Source organism: Delphinus delphis, chromosome 18, assembly GCF_949987515.2.
Source record: "Delphinus delphis chromosome 18, mDelDel1.2, whole genome shotgun sequence".
In the NCBI taxonomy this organism is placed as follows: domain Eukaryota; kingdom Metazoa; phylum Chordata; class Mammalia; order Artiodactyla; family Delphinidae; genus Delphinus; species Delphinus delphis.
Window position 1 is genome coordinate 7,456,598 of NC_082700.1, and position 23,728 is coordinate 7,480,325.

The window sequence follows — 23,728 nt, forward strand, 5'->3', positions numbered from 1 at the left end:
ATGGGCATTCGTGTTTAATACACGTACCTCTGCCATCAAGTTTAAATTTGCTATATCTCAATAGTACGGTCAAGTGGATCATTTGGGAGCTATGATGCTTATCAAAATTCATTCAAGAAGAGCCAAAGTCAACCAAGCACTGGGGCCTTCAGCTACGTGCCCAAATGACCCCTGATGAGGTACCATAAGAATGATGATAGTGAAAGGGTCTCGAGAGGAACCTCTCAGGGGATTGCGCCCACACTCATCCAGACCCAGAATGTTGTCAGAAATCTGAGAATCACACTTGTCTTCTCTTCCTTATCCCCCATCCCTCACTAAACCTCATAGTTACTATTTAATAGCGCTCATATCCACCATCCTGTGCCCGAAGCCGTTTTTCTCCATAGATCTCTGGAACGGACCCCCAACTGCTCTCCCGTCTCCATGCTGGCGCCTCCAACTTGCTCTCCGTACTGTAGCCAGCGTGATCTTCCAAACTGCAAATACATCTGGGAGACAATCCTCTTAATATCCTCGAGTGGCTTCTCTTTGCCTCTGGGATCATTTCAAAACTTCTTATTTTATTTTATGTCATTTTTGGCCACCCCGCGCAGCTTGTGGGCTTCTAGTTCCCTGACGAGGGATTGAACCCAGGCCCTTGGCAGCAGGAGCGTGGAGTCCTAACCACTGGACCACCAGAGAGTTCCCTTGACACTTGCTGATGGCGCTGGTAGGGCCCTTTGTGACGGGGTTCCCCAGGCCCCTCTCACACCACCTCTTCAGCCTGGTTTCCAGCGAAACGAAAAACATTTCAGCTCATCAAGTGCATCGTGATCTTCCCTTTGCATACAAATGCAGCCTGCTGTGAAAGCTGCTGTGTCACCTGAGCCTAAAGACTGCTGATACAGTGCGATTCAGTGGCGGTTGAAGCACTGTTGGCAGGTCGCTGGTGGTGGTAGGTAGGAAGATGCGGTTTAGAATCTTTCACTCTACAGGTGAATCCTAGCATAGCTCCTTAGGATGTTGGAGCCAAGCTATGTTATCCTCCAAAGATAACTATTCTCCTTTTAAGGAACACCTGGCTTGCTCTTGGTAATAAATGCTGACTCTTCACCATGGGCCATCATGGTAGCTTGTGAACTGAGTTGTCCATAGTGAACTGAGTGTCATCTGACCCAAGCCAGAAAGTTGGGCTCACAGAGCCACATTCCATCATCAAATGCAAGGGGTATACGTATAAGAGACTGGGCTCAAGCAGTGCCTGAAGCCACAAGTAAATTGCGTGAGCAAGGAGGTTTCAGAGGCAACGTGGCCCTGCCAACAACTTGATTTTGGACTTCTGCTCTCCACGACTGTGAGACAATAAACTTCCGTGGTTTTAAGGCACCCAGTTGCGGTACTTTGTTACATCTGCCCTAGAAGCAAATACATGCGTGCACATAGACTATTTAACCACACAATTGTGTTAGGTCATACCCCTATCACACACACACACACACACACACACACACACACACACACATATATAGTCTCTAGTGGTTCTGCTTCTCTGGTTGAACCCCTGCTGATATAGGACATATGTTTTTACTTCTTTTGGAAAAATACCTAAGAACTGCTAGGTAATAGTAAGTGTGTATCTAGCTTTTTAAGAAGCTACCAAGCTTTTCCAATGTGTTTTGATTTATATTTTGCCATTTTTACATTTAGCATTTTACACTCTCGCCAGTTACAGTTAGAATTTCACCTGCTCCACATCCTTGCTAAGCATTCTAGGAGCTTTATAGTAGGATCTCATTGTGGTTTTAATTTGCGTTTCCCTGATGGCTAATGACGTTGAGCATCTCTTCATGCACTTCTGGGCTATTTATCTTCTTCTTTTTGTGAAATATCTGTTTAAGTCATTTACCCATTTTTAAAATGAGTTGTTTATATTCTTATCATTGGCTGAAAATAAGTTCCTTATATATTCTGGTTTTAAGTCCTTCATCAGATTTATATATTACACATATTTTCTCCCTGTCTGTGGCTTGCATTTTTATTTTCTTAATGGTCTTCTGAAGTGCAGAAGTTTTCAATTTTGATGAGGTCGAATTTATTGATTTTTTTTCCCTTACATAGCTCACACTTTTTGTGTCTTATCTAAAAAATCTTTGCCTTCCTCATAGTCACAAAGACTTTCTCCTATATTTTCTTCTAGAAGCTTGATAATTTTAGTTTTTATGTTTAGGTTAAAGACTCATTTCTAGTTATATTTTGTGTGATTTGGGGGCGGGGTCAAGATTCATTTCCCCCCCATATGAATATCCAGTTGTTCTAGTGCCCTTTATTGAAGAGACTTTCCTTTCCTCGTTGAATCACTTTGTCAAAAATCAGCTGAGCATATATGAGCATCGCAAGTTTTAATACTATTAGAACTGAACTTTCCCAAGTCAGGTCATACCATTTCCGATCTCCTTTCCTTGGTGAGTCTATAAGGCAGATGACGCTGATAGTTGGGCGAAGGAATCTATGTCTAACCTCTGTTTTTGTACATAGAACACAACATGATGTCTTCTGCACTTGTGGGTTACTTGCTTAACTTTCCTCTTAAGCTCATAACAGTACACTGTGTTGCGTGTTTGTGACAAGAGAGAAAGCAGCTTTCCGGATATACTATCTTCGTTTCTTGCAGCCCACGGATTTCTGCTTCTATTTGTTTCCTTGCACTGGTATTATCAGCCTGTAACTTGAGCTTCTAGAGAACTGAGGTCATATCTGTACATGTCATTTTGACTTGTGAGGCATCTAGCTCAGTGCCCCAGGCATGCGTGGACTCTTATCGGTAGCATTGAGGTTGTAGCGTACTCACTACCCCTCAATTTCCTCATCTGTATAAGGCACGAGGACTCATCTCTATCTAACTCAATTCGGTTCGGAACTGCGGGCTGTTCATATAAAGAAAGGCCATCTGATTTTGGTTGGGGAAGAAGACAGGGCACTTTAACCAGGCTGATGGGTTCTCTTGGAGACTACCGATGTATGACATCTGGAACAAACTGTGGCCTGATCTTTGCTCCTATCACTTCTCATTCAGATCAATACTGGTCTGAATATTCTTTTTTTTTTGGCCACGCCGTGCAGTTTGCAGAATCTTAGCTCCCCAACCAGGGATCGAACTCCTGCCCGCTGCAGTGGAAGAGCAGAGTCCTAACCACTGGACCGCCAGGGAAATCCCAGGTCTGAATATTCTTTAGATTAACTGAACTTAAAAGGAACTGCTCTGTAGCCACCTCCAGCGTGTGCCTACAGACCTGGGCTATATCCGCATGCCCCTCTAGAGTTGACCCGCAGCCTGGGGGCATTCTGCGCCCTCTCCCTCACTCCCAACGTTTATGTGCGGGGAAATCCTCCTTGGCCAGAAAGTGAAGGCGAGAGACGTCATGAAACGGCAACACGCCACCCACCCGTGGTGAGATGAAGGATGCATGAATGTTGTTGCCTGAAGTGGGCCCGTGTTACCATGGTGATCGAGGCGCGCTGACGCTAAGTGGATGAGCCGCAGCTCCCATGGATTTTAATAGCAGCTGGTCAGTGCCACCGCCTTCCGTGAATTGCTGCCCCCAAGTCGCTGCTTGGCCCCGGCTGTCCTGATCTCTGTTGACAAATGGTTGTCTTTACAGTCAAGCTACTAACTGCACTCTAATTAATGAATGTGCTAATTATTCTTCCCTACTCCCAGCGCATTTGTCCAACTAACCTGTCACGCATGGATAAGGGCAGTGTCTGTGTCAGCACCGAGGACTCTGGGAGCAGGGGTCCGGGAGGAGAGGGTGTTGGGCCTACAGCTGGGACCTGTGGGCTCTTTCTCGTTCAGCTACCTTTACTAATGGTCAGGTGTCCGGAAATATGTTAATTTCTTTCTTTTCTTAAAAAAAAAAATCTCTTTAGAGGCTGAGCGGTCATTGGTCATTTCAGTAGCCCCTGAGGGGATTGCCAGATTTGGATGCGGATGGACCAGGGGCCCCAAGCTCTGAAAACTATTCCAGAAGCAGCATTCGGGGTGGTTAAAACCCCAGACTTTGAAGCTAGACAGGCCTGGTTTTGAATCCTAGGTCTGCCCCTTGCTTCCTGTGGTTTAACCGCTCTGCAGCGCAGTCTCCTCTTTTGGGCAATGGGAGGGATTATCTGGCCCCAGAGCGGTGTGTTGAACACCACATGCACAAGCCAGGTCCCCAGGACACAGCTGCTCAGGGCTTTGGGTCCAGGATGGGTCTGGTCTGGTGTTGGCCGGACCAGGGCCGGCTCCAGGCCAGGAGACCGTTCTGTTAGGAATTCGGCATCCAGCGCGGGCCGCTGCGCCCCTCGCGCCCCCTGCGCGCTCCTCCCCCGTGCCCCTGGCGTCCCTCTCTTTCTGTTCTGTCTCAGCAGCTCTCTGTTGAGATGAATGGCATTTCCAGAGGCTTCACCTCTGATAAGTGCTCCTCTGTAGCCGCAGCCAGAATCTTAATGTGCACGCTGTAATTTAATGGCCAGCTCGGCTGACTGTTAAAACGCTCTCCTCCTGGGTGAAGTGGACTCGCTCCACCGGTACGCGCGCCCCGCCCGGGCGGCGTGTCTCCGGGAGCTCAGACGTGTAGGTCCCACCACGCGAAGAGTGACCCTCTTCCCAGGCGCCTTCTCAGCTTTCTATAAAGTGGAGCTGGCTGGGCATTCCGCTCCGCGCCCCCGCGCCCCATCCTGTTTGCGGGGCTCCTGAGGCTCGGGGAACAAGCCGGAGAGGCTGCTCCTTCCTGCTTTCCTGCGTTCCTGACACCTGGCAAGATCGCCACAGACGCCCTGGGCTGACCGCGTAGGATTCTGTTGATGCTGTTTTCTGTGTGCCTGCGCAAACTCAGACGCCACAGACATTAACACTGGAGCAGAAGGAGGTCAGGATGAGCCTTAAAGACATCAGGCTGTAAGATACGGAGAATTCTTTAAAGCTGGGCGTTTACAATCTGGGATTATAAGTGGTGAACAGTCACAACACGGCAGCAGACGCATCGGGCACTCCTCACCCCACCCCTACCCTGCCCCAGTCTTTCTTTATGGAACAGTGTCCCTCAACCACGTGACAACTGTGGAAAGCACCAGGTCCTTTCATTTTCCTGCTGTCTGGTGGTCCTAGGAGTAGATATCTGACCAGCCTGGGGCCAATGGGATTGTCCTAATAGTTCACTGAGAAGAGTCAGCCCTTTACAGGTGACAGAGCTGTAAGACATAAAACTCCAGAGTTGGAGGTGGAGGTATTTTCCACTGTGTGGAGAAAACTGGTCTGCAGAGAGAACATGGCTGCTGAGTTGTGAGAAAGTGGAGAGAGAAAGAGAGAGATTGAGACAGAGAACTCCGTTTGAGAGGCCCAACCTCATCTCTGCTCTTTTCAGTGTTTGGTTGTTCAGTTCCTTGGATTCTTTGAGTCAGTAAATTTCCCTTTTTTGCCCAAGCTAGCTTGAGCTAAGTTTCTATTGTGTGCAACTAGAGTACTTTTCAAGGAGCCTGGCCTTCACTTCTGATGCACTGTCACTAAGACAGCAGGGGTCTTAGAAGGGCTAACACTTTATGGAGACCAGACCCCTTGTCTACTGGGACCTAAGCGTTCCCTGACACTTACAAGTGAGATCTCATTGAGGTGAACACACAAATCTTGCCAGCGCCCAGCCCCTAAGCCATCTTGTAAAGATTCCACACGTTGTGAAGTGCCCCAGGCACTCAGCCAGAGTTCTCAAGAGCATCATGACCAGCCAGGGCTGCCCTCGCTACTGGCCTCTGTGCGTCCAAGCTCCAAACGCTTCGGTCCTCCATGGACCCCCATGGACCTGTTTCACTCAAGCTGGCCTCAGCTGCCTTAGGTATGAGGACTGTGTGATCTCTTCCCCACGCTGGCCTCTCCCACAGCAAGATGCAAATCCTGCTGCCACTAACCAGAGTGGCCAATGTTCTCTTTCTTTCTACTTTCTTTCTTTTTGTTGTTGTTGTTTCTGGCTGTGTGGCATGCGGGGATCTTAGTTCCCCGACCAGGGATCGAACCCGTGCCCCCTGCATTGGGATCGTGGAATCTTAACCACGGGACTGCCAGGGAAGTCCCCCAATGTTTTCTTTCGAAGTGAGGTTTTGATAAAAGCTCTTCTTCATCACTGCCAAATAGATGTTGAGGCTGGGATGAAGTTTGCAGAATCTTGCATTTTCTGTGTAACTTCCAAGGGCAGAAAACTGTCCTATAAGATGCCAGGCCACCACCTACCTCACTCAGCAGGTTCCCTCTTACACCTTCTCTCTACTCTTATTATTATGCTGAGAAGATTCCAGGGAAGTAGCTCAGTAATGACCTCAGAGAAGCCAGTGGTTAACAGTCCTTCCTGTGTGGAAGTTTTCCTAGGTGACCGTCTTTCTGCTCCTTATCTAAGTTCTTTGGTTTAGTTTTAATTCTCTTGTTGCTTGTTTCCTGTGGAAACAGAGGCGTCAGCCGTCCACCTCATCGTCATTCATTCATTCATTCATCCGGGGCTTATTACTTGGTCGCTACTCTGCACCCCGCCACGTGTCAAGTAGTTATTTTTTTCCGAGGAATTCAAGGAAAGAAAGAAAGACAGTACTCTGGACACAGACCTTTTAGGTGCTCAATAAATAAAAAACATGCTTCACTTTTTCTTCCCTTCCTGCCTGTCTCCTGAGCCCTGCTTCTTCTGGCAGGACACGCTGAGCCAGGGTACTTTGGTGGCTATTAAAAAAAAAAAAAAAAGAAGAAGCGCTGGGACCTTTGGAAATTCTAATGATGAAAGGCAGAGTCCAGCCCTCACTTCCCCTTCCTGCACAGTGCGGGCCTGGGGTGCCACAGAGCTGATCAGTCCTTGCTGGGAGCCTGAAACGAACATGGATTACGAAACCCTGGGCAATATTGTCCTGCTTGCCATCGTCACCCTCATCAGTGTAGTCCAGAACGGTAAGGGAATCCCCTCCCTCAGGGTAGAGTTTGTTTGTAGTTGTTTGAAAGTCAGGCTTACACAGTTGTGTGTGTGTGTGTGTGTGTGTGTGTGTGTGTGTGTGTGTGTACACTTTTGTCTTTATGTGTATTTGTATCTTTATTTGAATGTATAGGGGTTTGTGCCTTTCTGCATGAATTTAGGTTTTTCCTTCTCCCAATCGTTCTTTCGCTTTAATGGGGATGATTAATCATGTCTGTAGAGCCAGGGCAGCAAACTGTATAAAAAACCGTCACTGGAGTGTCTGCAATCAGCATTTTAACTATGAATTACTGTGGCCAGAGACCAGTTGGAGGGCAGGAAGGCTGGAAAGGGACAATCAGATATATGTTCACCCAGACGCTAGGTTCTACTAATTGCAGCTGGGCGCTCTTCACCTGTCACCTGTAGGCTAAAAAAAAGGAAATTTGTGTGGTGTGAGGGGGATTTCACCTTAACATTATTTTACCTCGGTATTGCTTTTTTTTTTTCTTTTGAAGAAACATGTCCTTTGCAATACTTTCTTTTTCTCTAGCAATGCATAATTTTTGAAGCATTTTTTGGTAGGCATTACGTCCTTACATAAAGGGAGAGACAGACCGGGGAGGATTTTCTTGTTTGGGGTTTGCATTTCCATTAACTCTGCTATCACTTAAACCAAGCAAGAGACCTAGAACTGAAAACGCCAGGAATGGGTAGAACTTTCTCTTTAAAGTTCTGAGCTAGGACTGCCTCAGGCTCTCTCTATCAGTACGGCCAGTGTCTTTGGGCTTTGCAGTTTACGAAGATAGAGAAAAAAGGAGAGGAATGACGAAGGGCGGCACTGTAACTTAATGGTAATTACTGAATGTTCACACCCTGGCACACTTTGGAAACTTGGGTGTTCAATCAGTTGGGCATATTCGGATATTTTCCCCCAACTCGAGTGTGGACAGAGGCTGGTGATGGGGAAGGCTGCCCGTGGTCTCCCCGCACCAGAGAGTGGCCAACTCTGCATACTCCGAGTATGCTTCCTCCGTGGAACAACACGTTTTGTTTTTCGTTTTTGAATTTTATTTTATTTATTTTTTATACAGAAGCTTCTTGTTAGTTATCTATTTTATCCATATCAGTGTATATATGTCAATCCCAACCTCCCAATTCATCCCACCGCCACCAGCCCTCCCGCCACTTTCCCCCCTTGGTGTCCGGAACAGCACTTGGCAGTTTTCTGACCCAAACATTTTCATTCTAAATCTCACACAAGAGAGTTGCAGCTCAGAGAGGGGACGAGGGGCCGGCTGAGGCTGCCACAGTCTCAGGCCATTGCTATTTCATGTTGGGGCTCCCTTAGTCTTGTCAGTCACCAAGGGATTCATTCATTCGACCTGCATACACCCACAGGGACCCTGCTCTGTCCAGGAAGGGTCCCGCATCCAGGAGGATGTAGCAGTGAACAAGAAAGCTAGGTTCCTGCCTCCCAGGAAAGGAAAGGCTGGCAGGAAAAGATGGGCAGGCGGTAAGCAGGAAGCCTGCAGTGATGCTTCCGGTGCCCGTGGAGGCAGTTGTATGGGTGCAGGCGGGCGCTGCTTGTTCAGCTCTCCCCCTCCGGCCCTCCCCCGGATACCTGTCAATCTCGGTGACAGTGGACGGGAGCCAGGGTCCCCTCGGCCGCCTGTGCAGATGGGGCTGAGCAGAGGTTCAAGTGCACCCTGAGCTGCTCCCTGTTGGTCCAGGCTGAGTCGGGGGAAGCTGGAGGGTCTCCTCCCGTGAGAACAGACTCTTTTCATCTCTCCTGAGATGCCCCAGGACCTGGCCCTGGTCTGTCCAGGGGGTCCCGGGCTTTTCCATAGAAGCACAGCAAACCCGGAGCAGACTTGAGGTGGACGGTGAGATTTCTAATTATCTTTGGCAGGTGAGATTAAGTCTTCTTCTTCGGTGCAAAGCGGGAGGAGAGATTACAGATGGCCACATGTCTGAGTTTGAACCGCAGTCTTTCGGCCAGCCATTTCAGATAGATAACGACAGGGCACAGTGTTCTCCCTGACACAGTCCCGTGAACTGAAGAGGCTTCCTGGTGGGGGAGAGACAAGTGTGGACGAGCTACTGCTTTGGGCTGGAGACTTTTCATCCTGGGCACACAGATGATTGGAGCGCATGTGTAGCGGTGTGGACAGCACGGCCCCAGCATCACAGCCTCTGTCCCTCCCCATCCAATCCCCCCAATTCCCTTTCACAGCGTTGTCCCACCCGTGCTCGGGGGAGAAGACATGCTGCTGCCCTTTTGAAGCCACAGAAGGAGCCCTTGCCTCCCGCTCAGAGGCTTAGGATCAGCCCTGCTCCCCTCTGAGGCAGAGACCAGGGCTCCCGTGTGATGCTGAGATCACCCTGTGAGGACTTTTTGTTTCTAACTGTTAAATGTGCCTGTGCAGGGAAACAAGAACAATGCAAATGACTTGGAAGGTAACACCTCTACCTGTTTTAACCGTTGAGTTTTTAGGCAAACACAAAGGTCCAAATGTAGGTCCAGAACTTCTCTTTGCAATTCTAATTAACCTCGATGTTGCAGCCACGGGTCTACCTTATTGAGTGCGGAAAATATGCAAAAACTCTGTCCCACCCCAGTTACATTGGATGCCCTTTCTGTTAGCTTTAGGAACTATTCACATGTTGCTGCCAGGCGTGGCACACTCTGTCTTTGTCCCAAGACAAGGAGGTCAGTCCCCGTGTCTGTGACAGTGTTGGAGAGCTCTGCGCTCTCAGTACACTGTGTGAGCCCGATTCCCCAGGGGAAGGGCCAGAGCCCACCCGCCTGGTGGAACCTCCTCCTCTGCCTCCCAGACGCTCGTTAGTCATCAAGATCTTTGAGCTCGTGGCCCTCTTCCAGCTTGATCCAGCAGAACCCACGTTTGGAAATGCAGACCAAGTTTAGAGTACCTCGTTCCAAGAGACCTGGACCAGAACTGCCAAAGCCTGGTTTCGCAGGGAGTGTAGAGAGATGGATTTCCTATGCGTAACACCCAGAGGGCCTCCAACTTCTTGGCCAAGGTGCCAGCAGCTTGGCCAGGAAGGAAACCTGGGAAACACAGATTTAGAGAGAGTGATTTCCATAGGAAGCCAAACTAATTAGACTGGGTGAGCTGCGGGGAGGGACCCGGGCCTCGTGCGTGGAGGCCTGAATGGTGACAGCAGAAATCTTCTTTACAGCATCCTCAAGAGCCCCTACTGAACAGTCCCCTGACGGAGGGCTCACAACGCACTGGCCTTGCGCTTCCCATTGTTAAGTGTATTGAGAATCTGCTTTGTGTCAAGTGTGGTGCTGGGCATAATATTATCTCATTTAATCCTTTGCACCCTATGAAATATATAGTGTTATATTTCTTTGATTTTAATTTTTTTAAAACATCTTTATTGGAGTATAATTGCTTTACAATGGTGTGTTAGTTTCTGCTGTATAACAAAGTGAATCAGCTATACATAAACATATATCCCCGTATCTCCTCCCTCTTGCGTCTCCCTCCCACCCTCCCTATCCCACCCCTCTAGGTGGTCACAAAGCACTGAGCTGATCTCCCTGTGCTATGCGGCTGTTTCCCACTAGCTATCTGTTTTACATTTGGTAGTGTATATATGTCCATGCCACTCTCTCACTTCGTCCCAGCTTACCGTTCCCCCTCCCCGTGTCCTCAAGTCCATTCCCTACGTCTGTGTCTTTATTCCTGTTCTGCCCCTAGGTTCCTCAGAACCACTTTTTTTTAGATTCCATATATATGTGTTAACATACAGTATTTGTTTTTCTCTCTCTGACTTACTTCACTCTGTATGACAGACTCTAGGTCCATCCACCTCACTACAAATAACTCAATTGCGTTTCTTTTTATGGCTGAGTAATATTCATTGTATATATGTGCCACATCTTCTTTATCCAGTCACCTGTCAATGGACACTTAGGTTGCTTCCATGTCCTGGCTTAATTCACAGGTAAGCAAAGTGGAGCTTGGAGAGGTTAGACCATTGGTTGGAGGTTCCAGAGCCAGTAATGGTGAAACTGGGATTCAAACCTGCTCCAAAGGGTAGACCTTTACACAGTGTATTTTGTCTCAAATTCATTCATTCAAACTCTCACTACTCAGGAAGTTGTCTCTTATATGGAACTGAAATCTGCTGCCTTATAATTTCTATCCACTGGTGTGTCTGTTCTTTGGAAAAGCTTAGACTGTACCTGCTGCTTCTGTGTTTACAAAGTCACCTGTAACATCCCTTCTTCAATGTATCATTCCTCATATGACTTGGTTTCCAGAGTCCCTTGTCATTGGGTTCCCCCTCCTACCCCACTCCCCAACTTGCCATGTTCTTTCTAAGATGCAGGTGGGTGTTTTCCATGGAGGGAAACCGTTCCCGAGATTCAGACAGCAGTTCCGTTAGAATAATGGATGTGTGAATTGTTCTTCCGTGTCACGCTGCTGGCTCATACTAACTTAATGAAAATCTCAAGGGCTTTTTATGTGATCCTGAGAAAGTTATTTACCTGCTCTGACCACCAGTTTCCTCAACAGAGAGATGGAGTTACTAATATCTTCTGTGAGTGGTGGTTGAAGGTATTGCCTGGGATAATTAACATAGGTAGAGTAGCCAGCAGAGCCCAGCATGGGGTACTGTTGCAGCCTTCTCTCTCCGTGTCTCTCTCTGTCTCTCTGGTTTGGCCTGATGTTAGCAGCCAGCCAAGAGAAGTGTGTGAGTGGTCTTTGCGTGCACAGTTTCTGTAACGTGGTCAAGGAAAATAGGAGTTGGAGTGTCAGTGTTTGGAGGAGTGGACAGAGGTGGCCCAACTCTTTCAAGTTTAGCTTAGAAGGAGGGGGAGGTAGACCCTAAAGGCAGGCTTGTTTCTCTTTTGTTTTGAGGGTAGGAAAGATCTGAGTGTGTTTCAATGGTAAGGATTAGGAGGAAAACAGAGATTGAAGGTTCAGGAAATGGGGCAAACACTGATGAACAAAGACCCGAAGAGGGTGGCAGAAGCAGTGTCAGGGTTGCAGGTGGAGGGCTAAGGCTTGGAAAAGAGGAAGGGGTTTGTTCTCAGGCAAGGAGAGGAAGAAGAGAGGCAGACTCGGAGAGGGACGGCCACGCTGTGCAGTTGGTTGCAGAAATAACCTCAGACTTTCTTAAACGGTCTCTGTTTACATGTTCAGGGGCAAGGGGTGTCACCTTGGGTTCTGGAAAGACAATGATCAGAATTTTCCACTGTATTCTATGGTAAGAAGGGACGTCCAGAGTGGACAGTTGGATACTTAAACGCTGTGTAGTTGATGGAATCCCTGAAGTGAGCTTCTGTGTGACAGTAGGAGGGTAAACACACCCTCGAATGCCCAGCTGGAGTTGAATCCCCACCTCCCTGCTCCCCAGTGGAGTGACTCTGAGAAAGTTATTTAACCTCCCTGAGCCGTAGGGCCCTTGTCTACAGAGTGGGGACAGTACCACCCACGTCACAGAGCTGGTGCCAGGCCCACTAAAGGAGCATATGTCCAGTGCCTGACAGAGGGCCCTCAGACAAGCCAGCCCTGCAGCGCTGCTCAAAACGGGCACAGTTCTAGGACAGGAATGTACTCTTGACAGAAAGGAAAACGTGAAGACTTTTATTCATGTACACAATGGATAAGGCATCCTTTTCATGTCTTTTTGAGGAGGCTAAGAGGAAGTTGATAGAAAGAAACCCTGTGAGTGGGTCCCTGACAATCACACTTTTCCCTTTCTCACTCTTGAAATAGGAGGAAAGGAATAAAATAGGAGGGGTGAGAGAGAGAGAGGGAGGGAGAGAGAGACCTTTATCCCGCCATCCCCACCATCCAGCCTACAGATTCTGCCCCTCAGCATCTCTTAATCCCACAAGCATCACCCTAACCAGCTCCCTTCTGTCTTTCCCCTGTCCTGGGTCTCACCCCTTTAAACACTCACCATGCTAAAGACAGAGTGGCTTTCTGGCAATGCCACTCCTCAACTTACATCTGTCAGTAACTCCTTGTTGCTCTCAAGATGGAAATAAATTCAGAAGCTCTTAACGTGGCTGTCATCAAGGTCACGGTCATGCTGCTAAGTCCGGCAGGCACTTCTCAGCCACCGTCTTCTTCAGCCTTGGTTCACTTACTGCTTTCTCCCTGGGGCTCCCTCCGGCCACCCTGTCTGCACCCGCAGCGGCCCCTGTCGTGCTGTGCCTTCTCTTTTGTCCACAGCTTGGCACACTGTGTCGTTTTAATTTTTGCATTTTGTTTACTGTGTGTGGTCTGTCTTCTCTTCTTGTATCCTCGCCAGAACGTAAGCTCCTCAGACCAAGGCTCTTTGTGTGTTTTGTTCTCAGACGTAAGCTGAGTGTCTGGCACGTGGCAAGTGATAACAGAGAAATGTCATTGAAAGAACAATTCACCACCTACCTCTTCGGTCTCATTTGTAATTGTACCAGGTTCTACTTCCCCACCACCAATAAGCTGGATGTACTGAACCCCAGAGGTTCTTGCCTCTGGACCTTTGCACATGCCATTACACTAGAGTGGAGTGGTCTCCTCTGCTTGCCACACTTGTTCTTCAGATTTTATCTTAAATATCACTTCCTCTAGGAATCCTTCTGTGTCCCAAACACTGAATTAAGTTGCCCCCTTGGACCCTCGATGGCTCTGTATTCTCGCTCAGTCTGATCTTAGCACGAGTCACTCTATAGTGTAATTTCTTTACTTGGTTGTCTATTTCTTCCGACTGTCGGATCCTTGAAAGTGAGGGTCGTGTCTTACTCACCATTGAGTCACCAACACCAGATGCAGTGATTAATGGAGGGTAGCTGCTGAATGAATGTTTGCTCAGTTACATTTGATGGAGGACATTTAGGGCTCTTTAGACGTCAAGTTAAGGAACCGTCTAACATTCTAGTAAAATAATGGGATACGAGGCTCGTGGATGTTCCCCGTTATAAACCAAATCCAAACCTTTCCCCCTGGCAGGGTTCTTTGCCCACAAGTTGGAGCACGAAAGCAAGACCCATAATGGGTGGAGCTTCCAGAGGACGGGGACACTTGCCTTTGAACGGGTCTACACTGCCAAGTGAGTCCAAACCCTGACACTGCTAACTGACAGAGAGGGGCAATGGGCACAGGGCTGCATGTCTGTCCGGGCTAACCTTCCAAAGGCCGGGGAGGCGAGGTTCCCAGGGAAGCTTGAACTTCACCTGGGAGACTTTGGGGACACTTTTCATCATCTTAGCAAGTGCTGGTGTATAAAGAGAGGAAGCGGGGCTGTGACATGGCGGGATGGAGCTCCGCCTGTTCGGGGACCTCTCAGCCAGTCATTCAGTCGTGGAGTTGACCGATTTTCTGGGGCGTTAGTCCAGAGGGGCTGCCGGGAAAACCAGCCGTCGCTCACCAGCCAGCTTCGGAAGCAGCAGGTAGGACCAGCTGGCAGCTGCCTGCAGCCCCTCTGGTCCCCTCGATGGGGTCTGGAGGGGACTCTAGTGCGTTTCCTAAGCCAGGTCTCCTGGTGCAACCAGAACGGAAAGAATGGGGGAATTATGCAATGGCTTCCCCACCTCTGCTGCTTGCCTTCCGAATGGAAAGGCTGTTTGAAAACACCTGAAGAACTCGGTGAAGGAGGCGGGCGCTATGTGGGATGCAAATCCAACATTCATTTCCCTCTGTGCTGAGCGCATTCAGACAGAGGGTTCAGCCAGCGGCCTGTCACCTGCTTCTCTGTGCCTGTGATTGGCCTGTGAGAAAGGGAGGCTGCAGCTCTGAGCTGGCCTTCAGTCTCCGCTTGGAGGTGACTTGGATGTCTCCAGAGATCCTTCCAAAGTGGGAGTCGTGGCCACACAAGCAACGGCAGGAATAGCACAAGCAAATGCAGCCCCTCGAGGCCCCTCTGTCTCCCGTCGGCCCCAGCCCCTCAGACCCAGCACTCCTGCGCTGTCTGATTCTGAGGAAATCCCTTCCTGAACTACTTACAGGGAGATTTCCATCTTAAGATTCGGACCTTCGGTGTGTTCATTCTCAGAATCCATCGAAGAAGCGTAAGGATGTGATTTAAGCCATATTAGATGTTCACATATACAGGACGTGGAGGAGAGTGTGTGCGGTGCCGTCAGCCCCTCTGTGCTGTTTGCAGGGGAGCTGGAAGAGGTTCCCTCAGACACACCCACGTGCAAGAGTGCAAGAGGGGCAAGGACAGTGTCCTCCGTCAGGGGTAACGCCAGAACCTCCCCCCACGTGGAATCCAAAAGAACGTGAATACCATTCTACCTGTTCGGAAAGAGAAGCTTCTTCCCGCCCAGATCACTACATTCTCACCGGCTGCCCCATGTTCTTAGGGGTACAGCTGGGCTCGTCTGGAGAAGGGGCGCAGGGCTGCATGCAGCGGAATTTCTCGGTACCGGGTGAGAAGCTAAGTTTCCATCCTGCCGAAAATGAAGAAGAACAGGGGCAGGCCAGGCCGCCTGGTGCCTGCCATTTCCCCCAGGAGTGAACTAGCTCTGCGTCTCAGAAGACGCCTCGCTGACGCCTGGCCCCCGCTGCCAGCCTCCAGATGGCCTCCCTGACGTCCGAAGGCGCTAGAGAAGAGTGGTGGGTGATTGGTGCCTCCTGGGGGTCCCCACCGCATGGGTGCTGCCGCCCAGCTCCCAAACCCACGTGACTTTCCCACTTACCCACCCCCGAGAGAGGGCCAGAAGAGGGAGGGGAGGGGAGAGAGCTGTGGAGAGGTCGGAGCTTTGGGGGGGGCGGAGGGGGGAGTGGAGGGGAATTTTCTGTAATTAAAAGGTTGCCCAGACACTACTGTGGTTCTGTTACAAAGACTACTTCCTCCCTGACCCAGCTGGCAGCGCCCTGTGTGTGCCTGAGGTGGGTTGTGGAAGGTGCTGAAGGTAAACACAGAGGCTGCCGCCTGCTGGCGACGCCAGGAGCCCCCAGTCTGTGTGCCCCAGCCAGGAAGCTACCAGGAAGGGCCTTACCTGTTAGCCCGGTAGAAAGTCATCCCCAGTGATAGCTTCTCCAGGGGCGTCCAAAAGCACCAAAGAGGGGTACAAGCAGAGCTGTAGGGGTTTGAGAAGAAAAGAACATGTATCTTATGTTGCTATCTAAAAATAGGAAATTGAACTTTACTCAGTTTTAATATACAGATTGAGAGTAGGATGTGTATATAATTTGTACATAAATACACCCGTCATAGGGTTGCATGATCAAAACTCTTGGTTGATGGGGTGTGGGATCATACATGTTTAGAGACTGCATAAAGGGAAAAATAGCAGAAAGAATAAATGATGCTGGTGGATTGAAATGGCTGATGCATGTTTTTCAGCATAAAGTATGACTGTTGAGTGATACAGAGAGTTCAAGATTTGGGGGCTGTTGGTAAACAGACGTCCCAGCCAGGTGAGGCCTTCAGCTCAGACTCAGCCTCGGTTAATGGGCTGCTCTACCACCCATCTCCCTCGAGGGCAGAGCTGAGTCAGGGTTTGAGAGTTAGAAGGATCTCGACCTTGACTTCATGTGGCTAAAGCATAGGTCAAAGCCCTGTTCCCAGTTGATGAGCGCAGCCAGAGCCGGCAAAGTTTGATTTTTGGAGAAAAGTCTCAGTTAACTGACCTAAGATTCTTCTCCATGAGTGTGGGTGGGCACAGGTTGTGGAGAGAAGATGGGTCTCTGCAGATGTGTCATTTTCCAAAATGTGACCCGTAGATTACAAGTTCATGGGCTGTTAACAGGTGTTAAAGAAAAGAACAAGTTCTGTACAGCAAGACTTTTGAGAAACTTTAAAGTACTAAGACACTGTGATTCCTGGTTCTACAAGAAGGGGAGGTCTTATTTAATTACAGACACCCCTCCTTTTCTTTTTTCTAGAGCATATCAAAGGTTTAGTGTTTCACAAGATGCATTTTGGTAAATGACACCCTGAGGTCCCTTCTCCCCCCACACTTCTCAGAATCCACTCTGGACCCACTTCCAAGTAGCAGGGACTTGTGAATGGTTTGAAGGTGGTACATCTACGTTGGTTCTATTCATTAGTATTGATACTATTACTGTTATTATTGATATTTACTTATTTACATATCTATTTATTTAAAGTTCTATTGCAATACAGTTGATTTACAATGTTGTGTTAGTTTCAGGTGTAGAGCAAAGTGATTCAGTTATATATATATATGTATATATACACACACACACATATATTCTTATTTAGATTCTTTTCCATTATAGGTTATTGCAAGATATTGAGTATAGTTCCCTGTGCTATACAGTAGGTTCTTGTTGGTTATCTATATATAGTAGTGTGTATATTTTAATCCCAAACTCCTAATTTATCCCTCCCATATTTACTTATTTTAAATAAACCCAAATTAACTAGCAAAACATTAAGTGCTTCTATATCTCATTCCCAAAGGTGGAGAAAAATGAAAGGGAAAATTGCAATGAATCCTTTTCTCCATAAAAACACTGGCAGTGCGGTGCATCCAATTGAACACAGCACAGTGAATTGTTGAGAGATCTGCTGAGTAGCTCGTAGTTAGACCTCAAGAAATGACAGACAAAGTGGGTTTGTCAGTTTTGTCCTGCAGAAAAAATGGCACAAAAGAATATTTGGAATCACAATAATTTGTCAGTAGGAAAGACATTTCCATTGGGGGTTATAAGAAGGAAGAGGTTGGAGGAATAATAGCCACCATTTATTGAATGCTTACTATGAGCCTGGCGCTGCTTTCTCTCATTTTATTCTCACAACAGCCAAGGAGGTATCCATAAATATTCATGTTTCCATTCACCTTCAATTGATGAGGAGACTGAAACTCAGTGAGGCTAGGAAGTGCACCCACAATCGCACAGACAGAAAGTGGCAGCCGGGAGACCTTCAAGACGCTGGAAGCGTAAGACGTGAACATCACCTTCCTCCCCACAAATACATCAGAAATACATCTACACATGGAACAACTCCTACAGAACACCTACTGAACGCTGGCAGAAGACCTCAGACCTCCCAAAAGGCAAGAAACTCCCCACGTACCTGGGTAGGGCAAAAGAAAAAAGAAAAAACAGAGACAAAAGAATAGGGACGGGACCGCACCAGTGGGAGGGAGCTGTGAAGGAGGAAAGGTTTCCACACACTAGAAGCCCCTTCGCGGGCGGAGACTGCGGGTGGCGGAGGGGGAAAGCTTCGGAGCCGCAGAGGAGAGCACAGCAACAGGGGTGCAGAGGGCAAAGTGGAGAGATTCCCGCACAGAGGATCGGTGCCGACCGGCACTCACCAGCCCGAGAGGCTTGTCTGCTCACCCATCAGGGCGGGCGGGGCTGGGAGCTGAGGCTCAGGCTTCGGTCGGATCGCAGGGAGAGGACTGGGGTTGGCGGCGTAAACACAGCCTGAAGGGGGCTAGTGCGCCACGGCTAGCCGGGAGGGAGTCCGGGAAAAAGTCTGGACCTGCCTAAGAGGGAAGAGGCCACTGTTTTGGGGTGCGCGAGGAGAGGGGATTCAGAGCGCCTCTTAAAGGAGCTCCAGAGACGGGCGCGAGCCGCGGCTATCAGCACAGACCCCAGAGGCGGGCATGAGATGCTAAGGATGCTGCTGCCGCCACCAAGAATCCTGTGTGCAAGCACAGGTCACTCTCCACACCTCGCCTCCCGGGAGCCTGTGCAGCCAGCCACTGACAGGGTCCCGTGATCCAGGAACAACTTCCCCAGGAGAACGCATGGCGCACCTCAGGCTGGTGCAACCTCACGCTGGCCTCTGCCACCGCAGGCTCGCCCCGCATCCATACCCCTCCCTCCCTCCCCGCGGCCTGAGTGAGCCAGAGCCCCCAGATCAGCGGCGCCTTTAACCCCGTCCTGTCTGAGCGGGGAACAGATGCCCTCAGGTGACCTACATGCAGGGGCGGGGCCAAATCCAAAGCTGGACCGCACGAGCTGTGCGAACAAAGAAGAGAAAGGGAAATCTCTCCCAGCAGCCTCGGGAGCAGCGGATTAAATCTCCACAATCAACTTGATGTACCTGCATCTGTGGAATACCTGAATAGACAACGAGTCATCCCAAATTGAGGAGATGACTTTGGGAGCAACGATATATATATATATTTTTTCCTTTTTCTTTTTGTAAATGTGTGTGTGTATGCTTCTTTGTGTGGTTTTGTGTGTATAGCTTTGCTTTTACCATTTGTCCTAGGGTTCTGTCTGTCCATTTGTTGTGGGTTTTTTTGGTATAGATTTAGCACTTGTTATCATTGGTGGATTTTTTTTTTTTGGTTTGATTGCTCTCTTCTTTCTTTTTTTTTTTTTCATTTTCTATTACTTTATAATTTAAAATTTTTAAAAATAATAATTTCTTATTTTTATTTTAATAACTTTATTTATTTTATTTTATTTTTTTCTTTCTTTCTTTCTTCCTTTTCTTCTGAGCTGTGTGGCTGACAGGGTCTTGGTGCTCTGGCCGGGTGTCAGGCCTGTGCCTCTGAGGTGGGAGAGCCAAGTGCAGGACATTGGTCCACCAGAGACCTCCCAGCTCCATGTAATATCAAACGGTGAAAGCTCTCCCAGAGATCAACATCTTAAGGCTAAGACCCAGCTCCACTTAATGACCAGCAAGCTACAGGGCTGGACACCCTATGCCAAACAACTAGCAACACAGAAACACAACCCCACCCATTAGCAGAGAGGCTGCCTAAAATCATAATAAGGTCACAGGCACCCCAAAACACACCACTGGATGCAGCCCTGCCCACCAGAAAGACAAGATCCAGCCTCATCCACCAGAACACAGTCACCAGTCCCCTCCACCAGGAAGCCTACACAACCCACTGAACCAACCTTAGCCACTGGGGACAGACACCAAAAACAACAGGAACTACAAACCTGCAGACTGCGAAGAGAAGACCCTAAACACAGTAAGTTAAGCAAAATGAGAAGACAGAGAAACACACAGATGAAGGAGCAAGGAAAAAACCCACCAGACCAAACAAATGAAGAGGAAATAGGCAGTCTACCTGAAAAAGAATTCAGAGTAATGATAGTAAAGATGATCCAAAATCTTGGAAATAGAATGGAGAAAATACAAGAAACGTTTAACAAGGACCAAGAAGAACTAAAGAGCAAACAAACAATGATGAACAACACAATAAATGAAATTTGAAATTCTCTAGAAGGAATCAATAGCAGAATAACTGAGGCAGAAGAACAGATAAGTGAGCTGGAAGATAAAATCGTGGAAATAACTATCACAGAGCAGAATAAAGAAAAAAGAATGAAAAGAATTGAGGACAGTCTCAGAGACCTCTGGGACAACATTAAACACACCAACATTCGAATTATAGGGCTCTCAGAAGAAGAATAGAAAAAGAAAGAGACTGAGAAAATATTTGAAGAGATTATAGCTGAAAACTTCCCTAATATGGGAAAGGAAATAGTCAAGTCCAGGAAGCACAGAGAGTCCCATACAGGATAAATCCAAGGAGAAACACACCAAGACACATATTAGTCAACCCATCAAAAATTAAATAAAAGAAAAAATATTAAAAGCAGCAAGGAAAAAACAACAAATAACATACAAGGGAATCCCTATAAGGTTAACAGCTGATCTTTCAGCAGAAACTCTGCAAGTGAGAAGGGAGTGGCAGGACATATTTAAAGTGATGAAAGGGAAAAACCTACATCCAAGGTTACTCTACCCAGCAAGGATCTCATTCAGATTCGATGGAGAAATTAAAACTTTACAGACAAGCAAAAGCTAAGAGAATTCAGCACCACCAAACCAGCTTTACAACAAATGCTAAAGGAACTTCTCTATGCAGGAAACACAAGAGAAGGAAAAGATGTACAATAACAAACCCAAAACAATTAAGAAAATGGTAATAGGATCATACATATCGATAATTACCTTAAATGTAAATGGATTAAATGCTCCAACTAAAAGACATAGACTGGCTGAATGGATACAAAAACAAGACCTGTACATATGCTGTCTACCAGAGATCCACTTCAGACCTAGAGACACATACAGACTGAAAGTGAGGGGATGGAAAAAGATATTCCATGCAAATGGAAATCAAAAGAAAGCTGGAGTAGCAATTCTCATATCAGACAAAATAGACTTTAAAATAAAGACTATTACAAGAGACAAAGAAGGACACTACATAATGAACAAGGGATCAATCCAAGAAGATGATATAACAATTCTAAATATTTATGCAGCCAACATAGGAGCACCTCAATACATAAGGCAAATGCTAACAGCCATAAAAGGGGAAATCGACAGTAACACAATCATAGTAGGGGAATTTAATACCCCACTTTCACCAATGGACAGATCATCCAAAATGAAAATAAACAAGGAAACACAAGCTTTAAATGACACATTAAACCAGATGGACTTAATTCATATTTATAGGACATTCCATGCAAAAACAACAGAATACACTTTCTTCTCAAGTGCTCAAGGGACATTCTCCAGGATAGATCATATCTTGGGTCACAAATCAAGTCTTGGTAAATTTAAGAAAATTGAAATTGTATCAAGTATCTTTTCCGACCACATGCTATGAGACTAGATATCAATTACAGGAAAACAATCTGTAAAAAATGCAAACACATGGAGGCTAAACAATACACTACTTAATAACCAAGGGATCACTGAAGAAATCAAAGAGGAAATCAAAAAATACCTAGAAACAAATGACAATGAAAACACAATGACCCAAAACCTATGGGATGCAGCAAAAGCAGTTCTAAGAGGGAAGTTTATAGCAATCCTACCTCAAGAAACAAGAAACGTCTCAAATATACAGCCTAACCTTACACCTAAAGCAATTAGAGAAAGAACAAAAAACCTCCGAAGTTAGCAGAAGGAAAGAAATCATAAAAGATCAGATCAGAAATAAATGAAAAAGAAATGAAGGAAACAGTGGCAAAGATCAATAAAACTAAAAGCTGTTTCTTTGAGAAGATTAAAAAAATTGATAAACCATTAGCTAGACTCATCAAGAAAAAAAAGAAGACTCAAATCAATCGAATTAGAAATGAAAAAGACAAAGTAACAACTGACACTGCAGAAACACAAAGGATAATGAGAGATTACTACAAGCAAGTATAGGCCAATAAAATGGACAACCTGGAAGAAATGGACAGATTCTTAGAAAAGCACAACCTTCTGAGACTGAACCAGGAAGAAGTAGAATATATAAACAGACCAATCACAAGCACTGAAATTGAGACTGTGATTAAAAATCTTCCAACAAACAAAAGCCCAGAACCAGATGGCTTCACAGGTGAATTCTATCAAACATTTAGAGAAGAGCTAACACCTATCCTTCTCAAACTCTTCCAAAATATAGCAGAGGGAGGAACACTCCCAAATTCATTCTACGAAGCCACCATCACCCCCTGATACAACCAGACAGAGATGTCACAAAGAAAGAAGACTACAGGCCAGTGTCACTGATGAACATAGATGCAAAAATCCTCAACAAAGTACTAGCAAACAGAATCCAACAGCACATTAAAAGGATCATACACCATGATCAAGTGGGGTTTATCCCAGGAATGCAAGGATTCTTCAATATATGCAAATCAATGTGATAAACCATATTAGCAAGTTGACGGAGAAAAACCGTATGATCATCTCAATAGATGCAGAAAAAGGTTTTTACAAAATTCAACACCCGTTTATGATAAAAACTCTCCAGAAAGTAGGCATAGAGGGAACTTATCTCAACATAATAAAGGCCATATATGACAAACCCACAGCCAACATCATTCTCAGTGGTGAAAAACTGAAACCATTTCCACTAAGATCAGGAACAAGACAAGGTTGCCCACTCTCAGCAGTATTATTCGACATAGTTTTGGAAGTTTTAGCCACAGCAATGAGAGAAGAAAAAGAAATAAAGGAATCTAAATCAGCAAAGAAGCAAACTGTCACTGTTTGCAGATGACATGATACTATACATAGAGAATCCTAAAGATGCTACCAGAAAACTACTAGAGCTAATCAATGAATTTGGTAAAGTAGCAGGATACAGAATTAATGCACAGAAATCTCTTGCATTCCTATACACTAATGATGAAAAATCTGAACAAGAAATTAAGGAAAGGCTCCCATTTACCATTGCAACAAAAAGAATAAAATACCTAGGAATAAACCTATCTAAGGAGACAAAAGACCTGTATGCAGAAAACTATAAGATACTGATGAAAGAAATAAAAGACAATACAAACAGATGGAGAGATATACATGTTCTTGGATTGGAAGAATCAACATTGTGAAAATGACTCTACTACCCAAAGCAATCTACAGATTCAATGCAATCCCTATCAAACTACCAATGGCATTTTTCACAGAACTAGAACAAAAAATTTCACAATTTGTATGGAAACACAAAAGACCGTGAATAGCCAAAGCAATCTTGAGAAAGAAAAATGGAGCTGGTAGAATCAGGCTCCCAGACTTCAGACTATACTACAAAGCTACAGTAATTAAGATAGTATGGTACTGGCACAAAAACAGAAATATAGATCAATGGAACAGGATAGAGAGCCCAGAGATAAACCCACGCACATATGGTAACCTTATTTTTGATAAAGGAGGCAAGAATATACAATGGAGAAAAGACAGCCTCTTCAATAAGTGGTGCTGGGAAAACTGGACAGCTACACGTAAAAGAATGAAATTAGAACACTCCCTAACACCATACACAAAAATAAACTCAAAATGGATTAAAGACCTAAATGTAAGGCCAGACACTATAAAACTCTAAGGGGAAAACATAAGCAGAACACTCTGACATAAAT

General features: G+C 46.6%; 1 protein-coding gene across 5 annotated transcripts in view; it reads left to right on the plus strand.

Annotated features, from left to right (window-relative positions):
- The window catches only part of ALOX5AP (arachidonate 5-lipoxygenase activating protein), a 78,193-nt gene that overhangs the window by 40,788 nt on the left and 13,677 nt on the right, over positions 1 to 23,728 (plus strand). For 2 of the 5 annotated variants that reach the window (XR_009516766.1, XR_009516767.1), the window contains one exon: positions 13,922 to 14,021. The exons of 2 other annotated variants lie outside the window; for them this stretch is intronic. Coding sequence is in view for 1 of the 3 variants with exons in the window: in XM_059995616.1 (XP_059851599.1) it covers positions 6,871 to 6,940; positions 13,922 to 14,021 (170 nt within the window). In the remaining 2 variants the exon portion in view is untranslated. Of the gene's footprint in view, positions 1 to 6,861; positions 6,941 to 13,921; positions 14,022 to 23,728 lie in introns of those variants that run through there. One more of the 5 variants, XM_059995616.1, reaches the window with a different exon arrangement.